Source organism: Alexandromys fortis, unplaced genomic scaffold (genome assembly GCF_014885135.2).
Source record: "Alexandromys fortis isolate MF-2015 unplaced genomic scaffold, M_Fortis_MF-2015_v1.1 scaffold_173, whole genome shotgun sequence".
NCBI classification, from domain to species: Eukaryota; Metazoa; Chordata; class Mammalia; order Rodentia; family Cricetidae; genus Alexandromys; species Alexandromys fortis.
In genome coordinates, this window is record NW_026068051.1 from 2,349,681 (window position 1) to 2,369,325 (window position 19,645).

The 19,645-nt window shown below is 40.5% G+C and overlaps 1 protein-coding gene across 1 annotated transcript in view; it reads left to right on the plus strand.

The window, feature by feature from the left end:
• Usp32 (ubiquitin specific peptidase 32) overlaps positions 1-19,645 on the plus strand; it is a 131,118-nt gene that overhangs the window by 101,521 nt on the left and 9,952 nt on the right. Inside the window, exons 25-29 of the mRNA XM_050119575.1 lie at positions 1,805-2,016; positions 8,205-8,389; positions 12,244-12,330; positions 13,459-13,579; positions 18,874-19,065. Coding sequence (XP_049975532.1) covers positions 1,805-2,016; positions 8,205-8,389; positions 12,244-12,330; positions 13,459-13,579; positions 18,874-19,065 — 797 coding nt within the window. The remainder of the gene's footprint in view (positions 1-1,804; positions 2,017-8,204; positions 8,390-12,243; positions 12,331-13,458; positions 13,580-18,873; positions 19,066-19,645) is intronic.

Below are 19,645 nucleotides of genomic sequence, written 5' to 3' on the forward strand. Positions count from 1 at the left end.
CACTGAGCTCAGCTATGGCAAGGTTTTTAAGGGGTAAAGGATGGGGAGGGGGAAGGGAATTCCGGATTCAGATGGGGGTTGAACTCCTGAGTGAGGTGACAAGTCTTATCAAACAGGGATTGGTACTGGTGTTGCTATAAGGAAATTAGCAACCTATGTACAAGTTAGGTAAGCTATTCCTAATGTTCTGGAGCATCTAGTACTTGTCTCAATTCCCTCAATTCTGCTCTGTGGCTTTCCTGGTTATTATATTGCTGAGGCCTATTGTCAGTATTGTTAGTTTTTAGCCTGTCATGGCTGCACTGATGTTAAGTTAGGCCTTTTCAACAACCAGAAAATAGACACAATAATTTTAGTAAATAGGAATGTGTCTGGTTATCACACAGGCTTTAATATGGTTGGACACTTAGTCTTTTGGGCTTCATATACTTTGTTCTTTTAGTGAGGTGCTAAGTATCTAATCTAAGATCTTAGACACGCTAGGACGCTGCTATACTTATACTTCTCATAGCATGTTGCATAAGAGTATTTTCCTGAGGAGTTGCCACATACACATGTCTACTAACCCCAAAAAGTAAAACCATGAGATTAAAAGTAATGACTGCACCAAAGTCCAATTTGGTGAACCAATGAGTTTGTATTAGAGCTACTAACAGAGTTAGGTGAGGGATTACTAACAGCAGTATAGGAGAGGGATTACTAACAGGAGCAGAGATGATTCAAAAAAGCTGTTGCATCATCAAGAAATCTGTATCCCTGGAGCACTCTGCACAGCTTGAGGCAGCTCCCACAGTCTAAGAAATCTCTACCTACCAGTTTAGCTAGCTGTTCTCAGTCTCCTTCCTCACACTTATTCACTTTTTCTATAAGACAGAGGCCTTCAAGAATCTTGCAATTTTCCACTTTGTCAGACATGTGGCATTTTGCTGGTTGCCTGATCTCTTGAGCCTCCCCCTTTCCTCTTGGGAAAATATTTCAGTTGGGAGGAAAAATGATATACAACATAGCCTTTGGGTTTTGACACAGTTTTGCACTGTGTATCTCAGAATTGACGTGATCTCACTGTTTAATCTTAGACATCCTCGAACTCACGATCCTCCTATCTCTGGCTTCCAAGTGCTGCAAGTACAAGTGTAAGCCATTATTCCCAGGGATTCTTCCTTGACAAATTACTACTAGGTTAATTCTCCTCCTATAACGGACTTCATAGGAAGTGAAGCTCCTAACTGCATGTAATAGTTATGCTGATCATGAGTTAGTAGATGATCTCGTGTTCTTTATTTAGAATGTCACTATTTGGTGGGACTTTGCATTGATGGAAACTAGCATCTCTGTACTCCAGTACAGTATCTATCACTAGCATGGGCTATTGATCTCTTGAAATATAGCTATTTAGACTAAGCCTTAGTCACTAAGGGTGCATTTTTATCTTTGTTTTCATTTAAAAATTAACAACTGGCTTAAGGTCACATTGAATAGACTATTTTGAAATAATTTTAGAGGAGAGGAAAATGAATGGTAGAGACATTTGTGTACCTGGTGATACTCATGGAGCTGCTGCAGAAGCACTACGTAATAGTTACCACGATTCTCTCCCTTATCCTTTAGTTATGAGTTACAGAACTAAATTCTAGACTTTAAATTTACCAATAAATTTAGAATTGTTTCTTGGTCTGTGAGTTATCCCTGTCCTGAATTGGGAAAGTCTGCACTGTCAAGTGTTCAAAACACTCATAAAACTTGAGAAAAGAACAAAGTGATGGTGATACAAGGTTATGATATGTGCACATCTCTGAATTTATAGATTGCTCCTCTTCTCCATCTACAAATGGACTATTCACCCTGACTACCAATGGGGATCTGCCTCGACCTATATTCATCCCCAATGGAATGCCAAATACAGTTGTGCCATGTGGAACTGAGAAGAACGTCACAAATGGAATGCTCAATGGTCATATGCCACCTCTTTCTGATGATCCCATTACAGGCTACATCATTGCAGTTCATCGAAAAATGGTTAGTTAAATGTTGGGCAAATTACTATTGGTCCTGCCAGCTGTCATTGGTGAAATGCAGCCATTTTGTCTTTTCCACATCTTTCTTAAATGTACTCTCAATTATATCATATATGCTTATGTGTTAGAACCAGGATATGTCTGCCGTTATATAAAATGACATTCCTTACCGAATGTTAAGAGGAACAGAATGATAGGCGGGTGTTGCACACCTGTAATCCCAGCACTGGAGAGCCTGAAATATTGTCATTGTATGTTTTTCTGGAGGACACAAGAATCTTCTTTGACAAAGTTTTTGTAATTCCTCCCTTGCTAAACTAGCTCTTTCCATTGAAGGTTTTTTAATTTTTTCCTAATTAAAAAAAAAATAGGAGCGGGACTGGAGAGATGATTCATTGGTTAAGAGTACTGGCAGTTCATGACCTATTTTAACTCTAGTTCCAGGAGACCCAGTGTCCTCTTCTGGCCTCCATGGGTATTGCATGCATGTGACACACATATATACATGCAGGAAAAACATACATACACGTAAAATAAAATAAAAATAAGGTGTGGAAGAAGGAGGTTAAGGAGATGACTTGGAAGTTACAGAACTTGCAAGCATGAGGACAAGTTGGACTTTGGATTCCCAGAACCTGTGTAAATGCCAGGTGGGGGGTCTTCGCCAGCTGGTCAAGCGCAACATTTCAGCTCAAAAGACAGAGACAGGAAATCCCCAGGGCAAACTGGCTAGCAAGACTAACTGTATTGCAAATTCCAGATTTAATTAAGAGAACCTGCCTCAGTGAACAGGTTTAAGAATGATCAAGGATATTGGGTATGGTGGTGCATGCCTTTAAATCCCAGCATTTGAGAGACAGAGACAGGCAGGTCTACAGAGCTAGTTAGAGGATAGCCAAAGCTACATAGAGAAACCCTGCTTCAAAAAATACAAACAGAAAAAGAGTGATCAAAGATGATTTTACAACATCAACCTTGGGCCTGCACATGCACTCACACACATATGAAAAAAAAAGGAAAAAATTTGAAAACAGATCAGTAAGTGATTGGGGCATAGTGGGTACTCAGAAAAGGAGAATGAACAGTTAGGCTAGCAATTGAACAACCTGTATTGTGGTTCTAATCCTGCTACTAAGTAGCCATTTGAGCCCTTTGAGCTTTGTTATCATTTTATAAAACAAAAGAATTGGACTGGTGCATGCATTTAAATCCAGTACTCGGGAGGCAGAGGCACGTAGATATCTGTTGTTGAGTTTGAGACCAGCCTGGTCTACATGGCACATTTCAGACCAGCCATGACTAGAGACTTTGTCTCAAAAAAATAAAAATAGGCCGGGCGGTGGTGGCGCACGCCTTTAATCCCAGCACTCGGGGAGGCAGAGGCAGGCAGATCTCTGTGAATTCGAGACCAGCCTGGTCTACAAGAGCTAGTTNACAATTTCTATTTTTGGTTTTTGGTTTGGTTTTTTGGCGTTTCTTTTTTTTTTTTTTCTTTCATTTTCTTTTTTTCCTTTTCCCTGGCTGTTCTGGAACTCACTTTGTAGACCAGGCTGGTCTCAATCAAACTAGCTGAAATCTTAGTGCTGGGATTAAAGGCATGTACCACCACCGCTGGGTGATAGGTAATTTCTTAGAGCCACTAGTTATCCCTGCCACTGTTCATAATTCACTCAGGGTCTAGGGGTATTGTTTAGTCATAGAGTATTTGCCTAGAGTGAAAAAGAACTAGTCCAGGGTTTAATCTCTAGCACCGAGTGGGGTGGAGGAGAAAGAAGAAGAGAAATAATCAAATAATCACCCCAGGCTCTCAAATATTCATTTATTATGTTTGTTGGCTAAAAAGTACTACCCTGCTCATATAAGAAGAAAATAAAAGTCATCAGTACCTAGTTGTAATCTTAACACTTAAGTTGCTGAAACAGGATGAGCTTGAGTTCCAGGTCTACATAGTAAGACCCTGTTTCCAAAAAAAAAAAAAAAAAAAGAACCGACAGGAGCTGGAGAGAATTGCTCAGCAGTTAAAAGCACTGGTTGATCTTCCAGAGAACCAAGGTTCTATTCCCTGCTTCCACATGGCAATTCAAAACTGTCTATAACTCTGTTCCAGGGAACTTACCCTCATATAGACCTATATGCAGACAAAACACCAATGAACATAAAATAAATTATTATTGTAAAAGAAGTTTGAAGGGAAATCAGAAAGGAAGAGAAAGTAAAAAGAAATGAGCTTTGTGAAGAAACAAATTAGTGTGTTTAACAAAATAAGTACATTGATTAATTCTAGAACAAGAGAAAATGTAATTATAGGTAAGGTACTATTTTAATTTCCAAGGACTTCTGTAACAAATTATAATAAACTGTGACTTAACAGAAATTCCTTTATAGTCTAGAAACCAAAAGTCCGAACTTAAGATACCAACAGAGTTGTCCCTTCAAAGGAGGACTCTAGGGAACTCTCTCTCAGCTCCTTTCCCTTCTGGTCTGAGAATCCCTTAGCTTGTGCCTACATAACTGCATTTCCTGCCTGTTCATCTGAACTTTCCCTTCTGTCTCTCCCTTTCTCTTACAAAGATTCTTTCCACTTGGTTTCTTATGTCATGTGATTTCATATTAAAGACCTCCGTCTTGGGGCTGGAGAGATGATTTAATCAGCAGTTAAACCGTGTTTGCTGCTCTTCCAGAAGACCAGAGTTTGTTATTAGCACCCATGTCAGTGGCTCACAACCTCTTCTAAATCCAGCTGCAGGGTATTCAGTACCTGGCTTCTACTGGTAACTGAATATATGTGGCATACATATACACACAAGTAAAAATCATATGAACTCTTTCTTAAAAATGAGTGAAAGAATTTAGGGAGGCAGGAAGACTCTCAATTACATTAGCAAAAGCTCTGCCCTGTAAGATTGAATTTACCAGTTATAGAATTTAGACATAAACAGGTCTTGGTGGCAGGTGTGCCCTAGTCACCTCTATAAATACTTTAATCCACCACATTTTTTAAATTGTGTATTCAAAAACTCTTTTCAATACAAATAAGCTTTAGAAATCATAGAAGAAGCATCTATATAGAAAACAATACTATTGGGAGTTTGGTTGTTTTTTTAAAAACAAAAATATTAGCACTGGAGAAATTGCTCAGTGATTAAGACTACCTGCCACTCTTGCAGAAGACCCAGGTTTAATTCACAGCACCCACAGACGATTCATAACCATTCAGATCTAGGATATGCGACCCCATCTTCTGGTACCAGGCACAGATGTGGTACCCAAACATACCTGTAGGCAAAATACCATGATATAGTATTTTTGAATTTTTAAGAACAAAGGGGCCAAAGTTAGATGGTAGTGGTGCACACCTTTAATCCTGACAAAAGGGAGGCAGGAGCAAACAAAACTGGAGGAGGCCTGCTTGATCTACAGAGCAATTTCCAGAACCAACTAGGGCTACACAGAGAAACCCTGTCTTGAAAAACAAAACAAAAAGGTGGGGGCTGGATGGAGAGGTGACTCTAGTTAAAAGAACTGACTGCTCTTCAAGAGAACCTGAGTTTGATTCATACCATCCCCATGGTAGGTCACAACTGCCTGCAATTCTAATCTCAAAGGATCTGATACCCTGTCTGACCTCTACAGTCACCAGGCCCACATGTGGTGCACACACATACATGCAGACAAAATACCCATACTAATTAATTAATGGATAAATGAAGTTAAACAACTTAAAATCATAGGATCAGTCAGATGGTTCAGTGAATGAAGGTGCTTGCCATGCAAGCCAAGTGACCTAGTTCATCTCAGAACCACAGAAAGTGGAAAGGACGGATCTTTCCACTTTTGACAAGGCTGTTAAGAGCACATTTTGGGGCTGGAGAGATGGCTCAGTGGTTAAGAGCATTGCCTGCTCTTCCAAAGGTCCTGAGTTCAATTCCCGGCAACCACATGGTGGCTCAAAACCATCTGTAATGAGGTCTGGTGCCCTTTTCTGGCCTGCAGACATACACACAGACAGAATATTGTATACATAATAAATAAATAAAATTTTTTTTTTAAAAAGAGCACATTTTGGGGGCTAGAGAGATGACTCGGGGGTTAAGAGCACTGCTGCTCTTCCAGAGATTCTGAGGTGAGGTGAGGTCTTGTTATCCCTGGAGAGTGGGTTGGAATAGGCCAAGCTTCCTTGGACTGCTAGAATACATCCTAGTGGGGCCCAGTCCTCTAGGTGACCAGTGGGGACTACATTCCCCACCAACAATGGTAGATATTTCCCTCTTGGAAGAACCTAGTCTCAACTCCCATTGATTGCTAGAATGTATGTTCATTTGACAGGAAGAGGGCAGACAACCCAGAGGCAAGGCTTGTACCTTCTCATCACTCTGTGAGGTTCAAGTGTTGAATTAGGAGCAGCGGGGCCGCCCGCCCGCATGGCTAGCTTATGTCCAGAAATAATTACACGGAAACTGTATTCTTTCAAACACTGCCTGGCCCATTACTGTAGCCTCTTATTGGCTAGCTCTTACATATTGTTCTAACCCATTTCTAATATTCTGTGTAGCCCACGAGCTGGCTTACCAGGGAGGATCTTAACCTGCGTCTCTCTGGAGCTGGAGAATCATGGAGACTCCTTGACTAAGCTTCTTTTTCCCAGCATCCTGTTCTGTTTACTCCACCTACCTATGTTCTAACCAATAAAATGGGCCAAGGCAGTTTCTTTATTAATAAGAAATCACTCCCACATCATTCAAGAAATAGAAGGGAAGAGAAAAAGAGTACATTTTGTTCCTGCAGAGGACCTGAGTTTATTTCCTAGCATACAAGGTGGCTAACAGGCACCTATAACTTAAGCTTCAAGGTATCCCATGCCCTCTTGGGACTCCAAGAGGCACCCGTTCTCATGTGCAGAAACTCACATAGATAAATATACATTAAAAAAAATTTTAAAGTCATGGAAGTGGAGAGCTGAAGAGATGATTAGTGGTTAAGAGTGTATATTGCTCTTCCAGGACCTGAGTTCAATTTCCAATACCCATGCCAGACAGTGTGCAACTGCTTATAGCTCCTACTCTAGGAGATCTGACACCTTTGGCCTCTGGTCACCTGCACTTATGTGGTGTGTGCATGCACGCACGCACACACACACACACACACACACACACACAAAACTCAAATGTTAAGTAATAAAAGTAAAAGGACAGATCCAGTTCTACAGAGTTGTCCTAACCTCCATGCACACCCACGTATACCATGACACACCCCCACACAAGTATGTACACATACAATAGTAATTAAAAATAAAAAGCTAGGGGCTGGAGAGATGAGTCAGAGGTTAAGAGCACTGGCTGCTCTTCCAGAGAATCCAGATTCAATTCCCAGCACCCACACAGCAGTTCACAACTGTCTGTAACTTCAGTTGCAGGGAATTTGACATCCTTACAGACATTTATGCAGGCAAAACACCAATAAAAATAAGTTTAAATCACTCAATAAATAAAAAGATGAAATAATAGATCAAGTTCTTGGATGAAAAGAGAATATTTAAAGATGTCAATTCTCTTTAATCCCAGCACCCGGGAGGCAGAGGCAGGCGGATCTCTGTGAGTTTGAGACCAGCCTGGTCTACAGAGCGAGTTCCAGGACAGGCTCCAAAGCCACAGAGAAACCCTGTCTCGAAAAACCAAAAAAAAAAAAAAAAAAGATGTCAATTCTCTGCAAAGTTACTCAGATGTTTGATGCACAATCCCAATAAAAATGCTAAATCTGTCAGGCATTGGTGGCACAAACCTTAATCCCAGCACTTGGTAGACAGAGACAGGCAGATATCTGTGAGTTTGAGGCCAGCCTGACCTATAGAGCAAGTTCCAGGACAGCCCCCAAAGCTACAGAGAAACCCTGTCTCAACCCCCTCCAAAAAGCTAACTATGTGTATGCATTCTTTTTCTAACTTTTTCCATTTTATTTTATGTATGGTATTTTGCCTATATGTATTCTTTGCACCGTGTGCATGGGGTACCCAAAAAGGGCGTTGTCTCCCCAGCGTGTGTGCATTCTTGTGTGTATATGACTTTATAAACCAATTCTGGCATTTGGAAAATAAAAAGCACAAAGAGGAGCTAAATAGATGGTAGTAACTAATTTGAAAATGAATATTATGCATGTTAATTGGCAGCCCTCTTCTCTTGTTTGTACATATAGATGAGGACAGAATTGTATTTCCTGTCATCTCAGAAGAATCGCCCCAGTCTCTTTGGAATGCCACTGATTGTTCCTTGTACTGTGCATACCCGGAAAAAAGATCTCTATGATGCAGTTTGGATTCAAGTATCTCGATTGGCCAGCCCTCTCCCACCTCAAGAAGCTAGTAACCATGCACAGGATTGGTAGGTTTTGAGTATAAGCCAAGTCCTGTTAATAACTCCTATGAATATGTAATATAGAAGAACTATTTTATATACCAACGAACTATCCTGGTATCTAATGTGGTTTTTTTTTGGGGGGGGGGAGTCATTTTCTGTCTTTCTGTCTGTCTGTCTGTCTGTCTTTCTGTCTGTCTGTCTGTCTGTCTGTCTGTCTCTTTCTTTCTCTTTCTATCTATATTCTGTCTGTGTATATGTCTGCAGGCCAGAAGAGGGCACCAGACCTCATTACAGATGGTTCTGAGCCACCATGTGGTTGCCGGTAATTGAACTCAGGACCTTTGGAAGAACAGGCAATGCTCTTAACCACTGAGCCATCTCTCCAGTCCCTCTAATGATTTTTTTAAACATTTGTTTGTTTGTTTTTTGAGACAGAGTTTCTCTGTGTAGTCCTGACTGTACTGGAACTCACTCTGTAGCCCAGGCTGGCTTCAAACTCACAGAGGGCCTGCCTCTGCCTCCCAAGTGCTTGGATTAAAACTGTGCACCACTGCCACCTTTATTTTTTTTTCATTCTTTACTCTTGCCCAAATCCCACCTAAAAATGCTTTAAGTAATGCCTTTGTCTTCTCTTGTTGCAAAAATCAAAAGTATGATTTTACCAGAAAATTTTTATCATCTCAGTCCTCTGAAATTAAGAATGGAAGTGTAAGTGTACATATCTAGATATGAACTCTGAAAAAGACTCATGCATAACAGTTCAGTTGGATTGTGTGCATACTGTGCCTTCTCAAAAGGAAGTAATTTCAAAAACCTAGGTAGAGTTAGCAAACATTTTTTTCTGTTTTCTTTGCATGCCTTCTACTGTTCTGTGATCATCTAAATGATCCTTGAGATTTTCTGTCTTCTATAGCAGTTGACTTGCAGCTCATTTTCTTGCTATTGTGGCAATGAAAAGTAACTTCTGTGATAACAGAGTAAAAAAAAGTTACGTTCCTTATGTTAGAGGGTCTTTTGATGATTAAGAGGTTAGAGTAAGTCTTAAACCTGTAAATAATTTATAAGCAAATTAGCTAATGGACGTGTGGTTTTAGTAGAAGTGATATTTGGGTAGTATTAAATTTAAATTAAAGGACTGCTGAGTAAGAACTTTCCCCTGGATTTGCTGCTGAACTGGGTATAGATTTTGAGAAAAAAGGATAGGTTTCCAATATGAGCGGTGGTTTGTGAATGATCATATTCTTTTGTGAAATGAGAAACTCAAGAAGGAACAGGTTTTGGTAAGAATTACAGGAATCAAGTTAAATTCAAGACACCTGTTGTGTTTGTGGGACGTGGATTTGAATGTCCTTTGCTGGAGATGCAGGTGTCACCAACAAATAGATATTTAAAGTCCTAAGGTGAGGGGCTGTTACTTAAGAGAGTAAATGTTAGATAAAAAAATGTCCAAGACATAATTCCTAATGCATTTCAACATCAGAGCTTCAGAAAGGAAGGAAAAGAAACAGCAAGTAATGTCTGACCAATTAAGACTGAATGATCACACACCTTTAATGCCAGCACTTGGGAAGCAAAGGCAAAAGGATCTCTGTGAATTTCCTGGTCTACAGAATGAGTTTCAGGAAAACCAAGACTACACAGAGAAACCCTGTCACAAACAAACAAAGGAATGAATGGTTAATCAAAAGAAAATGACCAGGAGGTTTGGAAGGAAGGGTAGGGGAAACTGGTTGGAATGTAAAATGAAATTTAAAAAAAAAATAAATGTAATTTTTTAAAAAAAAAGCAAAAGGAAAGGATTGTTTAAAATCAGACAGACTGAATAAGAAGAGGAGTGAACACTGCCCAATGTATTAATCCCACTGAACGAGAGTAAGAACCACTGACCCAAATTTTTTTTCTTTTTTTAAGATTTATTTATTTATACAGTATCCTGCCTGCAGGCCAGAAGAGGGCACCAGATCTCATAGTTGGTTGTGAGCCACCATGTAGTTTCTGGGAATTGAACTCAGGACTTCTGGAAGAGCAGTTAGCACCCTTAACCACTGAGCCATCTCTCCAGCCCGACCCAAATTTTTTTAGTTAAATTATGCAAGCTTTATTTTCTGTCTTGCAGGGCTATCTCCCTAAAGTGTGGCTAGAGAAAATAGCCTCTAACACAGGAGAAGGTGGGGGTTTATTTTAACCCCAAAAAATGCAAGGCTAGGGGAGTTTTCAAGGGTTGGGGGCTTTCCAGAGGAATTTTGGTTATGTAGATATTTGGATGAACATTTCAAAATTATTTTGAAGAACATGTTATCAGGGCAGAGGTCCAGGGTATAAGGTGTAGAGCATGTCATATTCCAGAAAATGGATCTAGGTTTAATCTCTAAGTACTGGAAAACTGTGTGTTCGGCTGTAACAAGGAAGGATGGGGTTATGTTTAGCTCCATTCCGTTAGGTGCTGATTGATTATTATCTGTCCCTTTCTTTGGATGCTCTGGTTGCTGTTCACTTGCTATGAACATGCCAGTGGACAATAAGGCCCATCAGTAATCATTTGGGTTGTAAAGATAGATCGAGAGCTCCTATGCCAGACAAATGCTTACTTTTGTCTTTGTAGTGTGGCTTTGCATGGATTACTTACCTTTAGCAGCCATGTTGGGTGGTGGTGGCACACACCTTTAATCCCAGTTGAGACAGACAGATCTTTGTGAGTTCAAAGCCAGCCTGGCCTACAGAGTGAGTTCCAGGACTAAGAAACCAGAATTTTACCAGCCATGTGGCAAATATACTTTTAAGTATATGCCCCTTGCATTGCTCCTGCCCCCCTCCAGCTTCATATGATTATAATTAACAAGAATCTGGTGGAATTGTTTTATTGGAGTTTTTTTAGGGGGTCTTGTATTTCTTAAATACCTCCACTTCAGAGCTGTACCTATAGCCCATGAGTTGTGTATATATACAGCTTGATATCTTGATGAATATGAGTTGTTACCTTGTTATTTAGGCAAAGATTAATAGATTTTGTTAAACTTTGGAGAACTCAAAAAGCACAATTGAGGGCTGGTGAGATGGCTCATAGTTTAAGAGTACTGGCTGCTCTTCCTGAGATCCTGAGTTCATTTCCCAGCAACTCCATGGTGACTCACAATCATCTATACTGAGATCTAGTGCCCTCTTCTGGAGTGCAGGCATACATACAAGCAGAACATTGTATACATAATAAATAATCTTTAAAAAACACGCACAATTGTTCTCAGCTTTATAAAGTTAATTTTAAAGGTAATGTATAGTTCTAAGAAGTCAAGATACGAAAAGGGGTACTATACCTGGAAATCTAAGCTGGCGTAGTTCTAAGAAGTTAAGGTGTGAAAAGGGGTACCATTACACCTGGAAATCTAAGCAGGCAGTAAGTCCCAGGACAGCTGGACTACATGGAGAAAATCTTGTTTCGAAACAAAAAAAAAAAAAAATCTTGATTATAAATGGGTGGGTTGAGGTTGTAACTCAGCTGGGAAAGTGCTTGCCTAGCCTACGAAAGACCCAGGATTGATGCCACAGTATTACCTAAACCAGGTGTGGAGGTACACACCTGTAATCTCAGCACTGGTGAGGTGTGTGCAGGAGGACCACAAGTTCAAGGTCATCCTCAGCCGCATTGTGAGTGTGAGACCAGCCTAGGCTACATGTGACTCTGTTTCAAAAAAAGGGGAAAAAAATTGAAGTAAAAAGAAGACCTGTGGCAGTCTAGTTTATACTCCATCTTGTGACCAGATTCACGTGGTCCAGCCTGGCTGGTTCAAGGCTGTAACATGGGCACACTGCTGTGGAAAGTGAACCTTAAGAGCTCTCAAACCAGACGTGCTTCTTAGACTTTGTGTGTTTTCTTCTTCCAGTGATGACAGCATGGGCTATCAATATCCATTCACCCTCCGAGTTGTTCAGAAAGATGGAAATTCCTGTGCCTGGTGCCCATGGTATAGGTAAAATTGTCTTCTATAAAACCAGTCTCAGTAGGCTCAATTTCAAACATAGTACTTTTTTTATAAGATTTCTCTATTTAGAATGTAATTGTGAACAATGAGAAGATTGAGATAAACTTGTGAATTGTCCATCTCTTCTTTGTAAACTTCAAACTATAAATTTGCTTTCCAAATGTGTGATTTTACAGATTTCACTCTATCCCAAATTAATAACCAAGGATAAACATTTTTATTCTAAATTTTCTCTTTTTTTTATCCTTGTTTTAGTTTTTATTTCATGTACATGTGAGGGTGCCAGATCCCCTGGAACTGGAGTCATAGAGAGTTGTGATCTAGCTGCCATGTAGGTTCTTGGGATTGTACCTGGGTCTTCTGGGAGAGCAGCCAGTGCTCTCATCTGTTGAGCCATCTCTCCAGCCCCTCTTTGGTCCTTTTTAAATGGAGTCTTACTGTGTTGCTCAGGCTGCTCTCAAACTCCAGGACTCACGTGACCCTCTTCAGCCCCCGAGTACTGTGACTACTGTCATGCACACATGGCTATTATTAGTCCAAATGTTCTTTCTGAGATAGGAGAACAAATCTGGTACTAACCTTGCTGGTAGTCTGGTAATCTTTCCTGAAGTTTTACAAGAGTTTGATAAGTCATTGCTATTACAGGAGGGATAGTATCTGATGGTACTGCAGTCAGCTTTTAGGAAACTGTGAGAGACATGATGGCAAATGAAGTCTAATAGGTATTAGAGTCATGACTGTGTCTTTCCCTTGCACCTGCCTCCATAAATTTGTATACACTTAAGGTGCTATTTTACAAAGAGATAAACTTACAGCATTGTAGAAATGAATTTATAATTTCTTTCATCAGTTTACATCAAATAGCAGCTGGTTTCTATATCGTTTTATTTGCCAAGAAATTTGTATCTTTCGTATATTAGCAACTGTTAAGTCATTTTTAAGAACAAAAAGTTGAAGTTATAAACATGATTCCTGATATTAACTTTTGTTACTGCATTTATCAGGTTCTGAAGTTAGAGACAAATTATGAGGCCAGGAGAAATATTAAAGAGTATTTCTAATTGAGAAAATTTTGGTTCCTTACTGTTTTTCTCTGTGAATGCTTTCCCCTTTTAGATTTTGCAGAGGCTGTAAAATTGATTGTGGAGAAGATAGAGCTTTCATTGGAAATGCCTGTATTGCTGTGGATTGGGACCCTACAGCCCTTCATCTCCGCTATCAAACATCACAGGAAAGAGTGAGTGCTGGGGGTGGGGGTGGGCATAAAGTTGTGGTTTTTATATGGGAAATGTTTCCCAGTTTAACTGTATCATAACAGTTAAATCTGAAAAACCTGTGGTACTTGATGTATTGGCATGTGTGCTTAACTCCTCCCCACAATTTCTAGAATCGGTTGTATTGGGTTATTAATTTCAGAAACATTAGTCTTGGAACAAAATAGTATATTTAGAAGGTTATAGAGTATTCAAGAGAAATGGTTCAACAGTTAAGAATCTGTGTTTTGCCATGTGGCTGTGGCTTTTACCAGTCTGCTGGCATATTGTTTTTTGGGTGACTCCTGGCAACTCTTAACTCCACCCTCCTCCTTGTATCTCCTTTTGACTTTCTTGCCTGGCTCTATCATGCCTTGCCATAGGCAAAAACAGCTTTTTTTTTTTAATCAGCCAATGAAAGCAACACATTCACAGCGTACAGAAAGACTATGCCACAGCAGGTAATTTCATACATATATACAACGTATTTTTATCATACCTATCCTCAACTATTTTTATCATATCCACCCTCAACTCAAGCTCCTCAAGACCTACAAGAAATCTTTCTCTCAACTTTGTGTTCCCTTTTTTTGAATTTTGTTATGTGTATGGATGTTTTGCCTACATGTATGTGTGTGCATCACTTGTGTTCCTAGTACTCATGGCGTCCAAAAGAAGTTCCTTAGAATTGGAGTTACAGACAGTTGTAATCTGCTATGTGTGGGTCCTGGGAATTGAACCCATGTCCTCTGGAAAGAGCAGTCAGTGCTAAACTATTGAGTCATTTTTCCAGCCCTTCTTTTGTTTATTTGTTTGGTTTGGTTTGGTTTGGTTTGGTTTGGTTTTGGTTTTGGTTTTGGTTTTGGTTTTGGTTTTTCAAGACAGGGTTTCTCTGTGTGACAGCCCTAGCTGTCCTGGAACTCGCTTTGTAGACCAGGCTGGCCCCAAATTCACTGAAATCTTGCCTGCCTCTGCCTCCCAAGTACTGGGGTTAAAAGTATACATCACTATACCTGTTTCAGTCCCACTTTTTCAATTTTTATTGTGTGTGCATGCTCATGCATCCTCGAGTGTACATGCTTGTGTGCATTCCATGACACACATATGAATATCAGAGGACAAACCTCAGGAATTGTTCTCTCCTTCTACCATGGGAATCTTGGGAACTGAACTGAAATCATCAGATTTGACACAATGCTTTTACTTACAGAGCCATTCTCACTAACCCAAGACACCAAGTTTTATTGGTGGAGTTTTGGGTATTTTTGTTGTTAACATCAAGTGATTTTTGTTTGATTGATTGGTTGACTTGGGGGGGGGGGGAGGGCGGGCAGGGTTTCTTTGTATAGCCCTGGATGTTCTGAAATCTGCTCTAAAGACTAGACCAGCCTTGGACTCAGAAATCTGCCTGCTTCTGTCTCACAGGTGCTGGAATTAAATATCTGCACCACCACAATTGACAAACAGCTATAGGTTTGAAACTTACATCCAAAACCCTGAGGATCATCTAGGCTTTTTAATACCCAAAATAGGGGCTGAGGATGTAACTCGGTTTGTAGAATGCTTGTGTAGTATGTTTAAAGTACTAGATTTGATCCCGAACACTATGTAAACCAGACATGGTGACAAGTGCCTATAATCCCGGCACTGTGGAGGCTAAGGCAGAAAAACAACAACAACCAAAAAAAAAAACCCACAATCATGATCTTACATAGTAAGATCCTGTCTCAAAAAAAGGAAAGGGTGCTGTGCTCAGGCAGGTGAGTCTCTCTGAGTTCAAGGCCATCCTGATCTACAGAGCTACACAAAGAAACCACGTCTTGAAAAACTAAAAGAGTGCCAGGAAGAAAAGAAAATCTGTCAGTTGTCTTGTCTGTTTTCTTTTCTTTTTTTTGACAGGCTGTCTTTTTTAATGTTTATTTATTTATTATATATACATTATTCTGTCTGCTTTATGCCTGCAGGCCAGAAGAGGGCACCAGACCTCATTACAGATGGTTGTGAGCCACCATGTGGTTGCTGGAAATTGAACTCAGGACCTTTGGGAGAACAGGCAATGCTCTTAACCACTGAGCCATCTCTCCAGTCCCTGACAGGCTGTCTTTATGAAATCCCAGCTGTCTTGGTTATGTAGATAAGGCTGGCCTTGAACTCACAGATTTATGTGCCTCTGCCAAGTATTGGGATTGAAGGCCTGTGTCAATATCTTAATGGTTTCCTTTTGTTGAGGATGCAGGGCCCTGAGATGGCTCAGCAGATAAGGACCCTTAGCAGCCAAGTCTGACTGCCACACATATTGTGGCACATGCACACACTATCAAAACATAAACAAATAAAGCAAGGAAATTTGTTTTCAATGAATATGGAATACCAAGCATATGATTCCTAAGTAGCTGTCTACCTTGGTTTTATCTTGTCTGTTTGCTTTGAGACAGAGTCTCTCCTATATTGATCTGAAATTCACCAATTAGACTAGGCTGATTGGCTGTGGAGCTCCAAGGATCTGTCCTTCTGCCTTCCTGGCACCTGAACTTACAGGCACATGTCACCACACTCAGGTTTTGGTGTTTGTTTTTTAGGAATTGAACTCAAGTTCTCATGTGAACACATGACCATCAAATTACTAACTGAGCCATCTCCCCAACCTGATATAGTTTTTGTTTTGGTTTGTTTTATTGAGACCTGATCTCACTATGTAGCCAATTTGGTCTTAATGTAGTGATCCTCCTACCTCAGTCTCCTGAGTGCTAGGGTTATAGGTATGTATATCCAGCCAACATGTTTCCTCAGCATTTTCACATTTCCTTAAGGTGACCAGCTTAAAGGATTCTGAGATCAGTGGCACATGTCCACAGTACCAACATTCAGGAAGTTAAAACAGGAGCCTCAGGAGTGTGAGATCACCTGACTGAGTGGTCAGTGCCCACCTGAACTACATAGCAAGGCCCTGTCACAAAGAAACAGGTACACTGAGAGAGACTGTTAATGTGTTATTATTACCGATTTTGTTTTCAGAGTCAGTGACCCAAACAAAGCTCCATTTTAGCTAGATTGTGCAGTGAACACCTTTAATCCCAGCTCACTCAGGAGGCAGAGGCAGGCAGATCTCTTAGTTCAAGGCTATACAGGGGAACCCTTTCTCGTTAAACAAAACAAAAAAAAAAAACAACTTCAGCCAAGTGGTGATGGCACACTCCTTTAATCCCAGCACTCAGGAGGCAGAGGTAGGTGAATCTCTGTGAGTTTAGGCCAGCCTGGTCTACAAGAGCTAGTTCTATGACAGGCTCCAAAGCTACAGAGAAACCCTGTCTTGAAAAAACAAACAAACAAACAAACAAAAAAAAAACTTCATTGCCTAATGAACTCATTCTCCAATTTTGATAGTTTATTGGCTCATTTGATGGCCTATGCCTCAGCTACCTTCTCTGTAGGGAAAAGGTCTCACTTGAAAACCTGCAGTAAATGAAATGGGCTAAAATGTGCCAACTCATAATCCAAGCAGTCCAGTGTTCCCAAGAGTTTCAAGAAACGCGGAAATTGCCTCAAGTGACAATAAGCTGTTCACCTGTGGAGGAGGGGTAGTTAATGAGGTAGTGAACACTGGGATCTTTGGCAAGAAGAAGCAAGAATTGTTGCCATTTTAGTCCAGGCTTTATCTGGGAAAAAAAATACCATTATTCATATGTGAAGTCTCAGATAGCCTTCATATCGTTGATGACATGCCTTTCCTACCTTCTCATACATGGTAAAGACAAACAAATCTCAACTCTGCTGTATTGATTGCTTGTTGGGCTATAAACATGAGTATGAGATTAGGGGAGAAAATCTTTCATATTGCTCTCTTGGCTTTCCCTCTCTCCTTCTCCTCTGTCCTACACACCTTCCCACTCCCTTTATGTTCTCTCTTTTGTTTGTGCTTGGTCTTTTTCTTTATGATGCTAGAGGTTGAAGCTGGAGCCTCAAAACACCCTAGGCAAACACTACTTGCTGGTTTACACTCCCAGCCTTTGCTCTCTATTCTCATACTTAACTCTTTCTTGTCCCAAAGCTTATCATACTGTTTACCTGGATCCCAAAGTTGTTGGGGTTTTTTTTAATGCCTCCCCCCACACACACAGGGTTTCTCTATTTAACAGCCCTGGTTGTCCTGGAACTCACTTTGTAGACCAGGCTAGCTTTTTTTTTTTTCTTCTGAGACAGGGTTTCTCTGTAGCTTTGAAGCCTGTCCTGGAACTGGATCTATTATAAAACTAAAAAAGATAACCAGGTACTGAATTATAATATATATATGTTATAATTATATATAGCTTTATCAGAGCTATTATTCAAGAGTGCTGCTCTTTTCCAGAGGACCCACATGACGGCTCCAAAGGATCTTCTGGCTACTGACTATCCACTTTTGGCTGGCCAGAGTCTTCTCAGACAAATTTTTATTGGTTATATACAGATTTTGGAGTTGAAGATCTTACAGGTTTCAGCTTTATTTGAAGTTTACCTCCTGAATCTCATGAGCCTGCTGCCCACCTCCTAGAGGGAATATGTGTGAGGATGTTTTATCTGCATATATGTCTATACACATGTACAATGTCTGCAGAGGCCAGAAGAGGGCATGAGATCCCCTGGACGTGGAATTACAGATAGTTGTTATACATCATGTGGATACTGGAAATTGAACCCAGTTCTTCTGAAACATGAGCCAGTGCTTTTAATGGCTGAGCTATCTCTTCAGCTCCATGGAGAGAATGTTTCAGTTCTGGGGAGATTTCTGTTCATTTAAAAAGGAGGATCAGGCTGGGCAATGGTGGCGCGTGTCTTTAATCCCAGTTCTTTGGAAGCAGAGGCAGGCCGATCTCTGTGAGTTCAAGGCCAGCCTGGTCTACAAGAGCTAGTTCCAGGACAGGCACCAAAGCTACAAAGAAACCTTGTTTAGAAAAAAACAAAACAAAAAAGGAGGGCTCAAAAGTTCAAGGATATTCTCAGTATTTGTATATGTGCTCAAGGCCAGCCTGAACTAAGTGAGACCTATCTCTCTAAAGGAAAAATCTAGTTGTATAAATAGGCATTTAAACTAGGATGATATTGTGTGTGTGTGTGTGTGTGTGTGTGTGTGTGTGTGTGTGTGTGTTGTACTGCTCAAAGACTCTTAGTTTGGGTTGTATTCCCACCCACACATACATACTATATAAGAGCAAGTGAGTGACTGGGAAGATGGTACATACCTAGTGTTTATTTTAAACGCCCACTGCACAATTCTGGTTCATTCTGTTTCCTCTTGTAGGTTGTAGAGGAGCACGAAAGTGTGGAGCAGAGTCGGCGAGCACAGGCTGAGCCCATCAACCTGGACAGCTGTCTCCGTGCCTTCACCAGTGAGGAGGAGCTGGGAGAAAATGAGATGTACTATTGCTCCAAATGTAAAACTCACTGTTTGGCAACTAAGAAGCTGGACCTCTGGAGGCTTCCTCCAATTCTGGTATATTAATAGCCTTACCTCTATGAAAGGAGTCTAGTGTAAATGAGAGAAGTCATTAAGGGGATTTGGGGGCTGGTTTTGAGTATAATTTACTTCGTAACTGTGTTTAAATCCTTTTTGTACTTGGATTGGTGGCACACACCTGAAGTTCCAGAATTTAGGAGGCTGAGACAGAATGGTCACCAAAAACTTAAGGACAGCTTAGGTAGCATAGTGAGTTCCAAGCCAACCTAGACTACAAAGTAAGACCTCAACTCAAAAAATAAAAGAGCCAGACGGTGGTGGTGTATACCTTTAATCCCAACACTCAGGAGGCAGAGGCAGGTGGATCTCTGTGAATTCGAGGCCAGCCTGGTCTACAGAGCAAGTTCCAGGACAGTGAGGACTATTATAGAGAAACGCTCTCTGTCTTGGAAAACCAAAAGAGAAAAGGAGATTGGGAGCTGAAAAGATGGTTCAGTGGGCTTGAGTTGGTGTTCAATCCCAGGGAGATCTAACACCTCTAGCCTCCTCAGATACCTGTACAAACACTTGCTTGTAATCAAAAACAATCTCTTCTTTAAAAAAGAATGGATGAAAG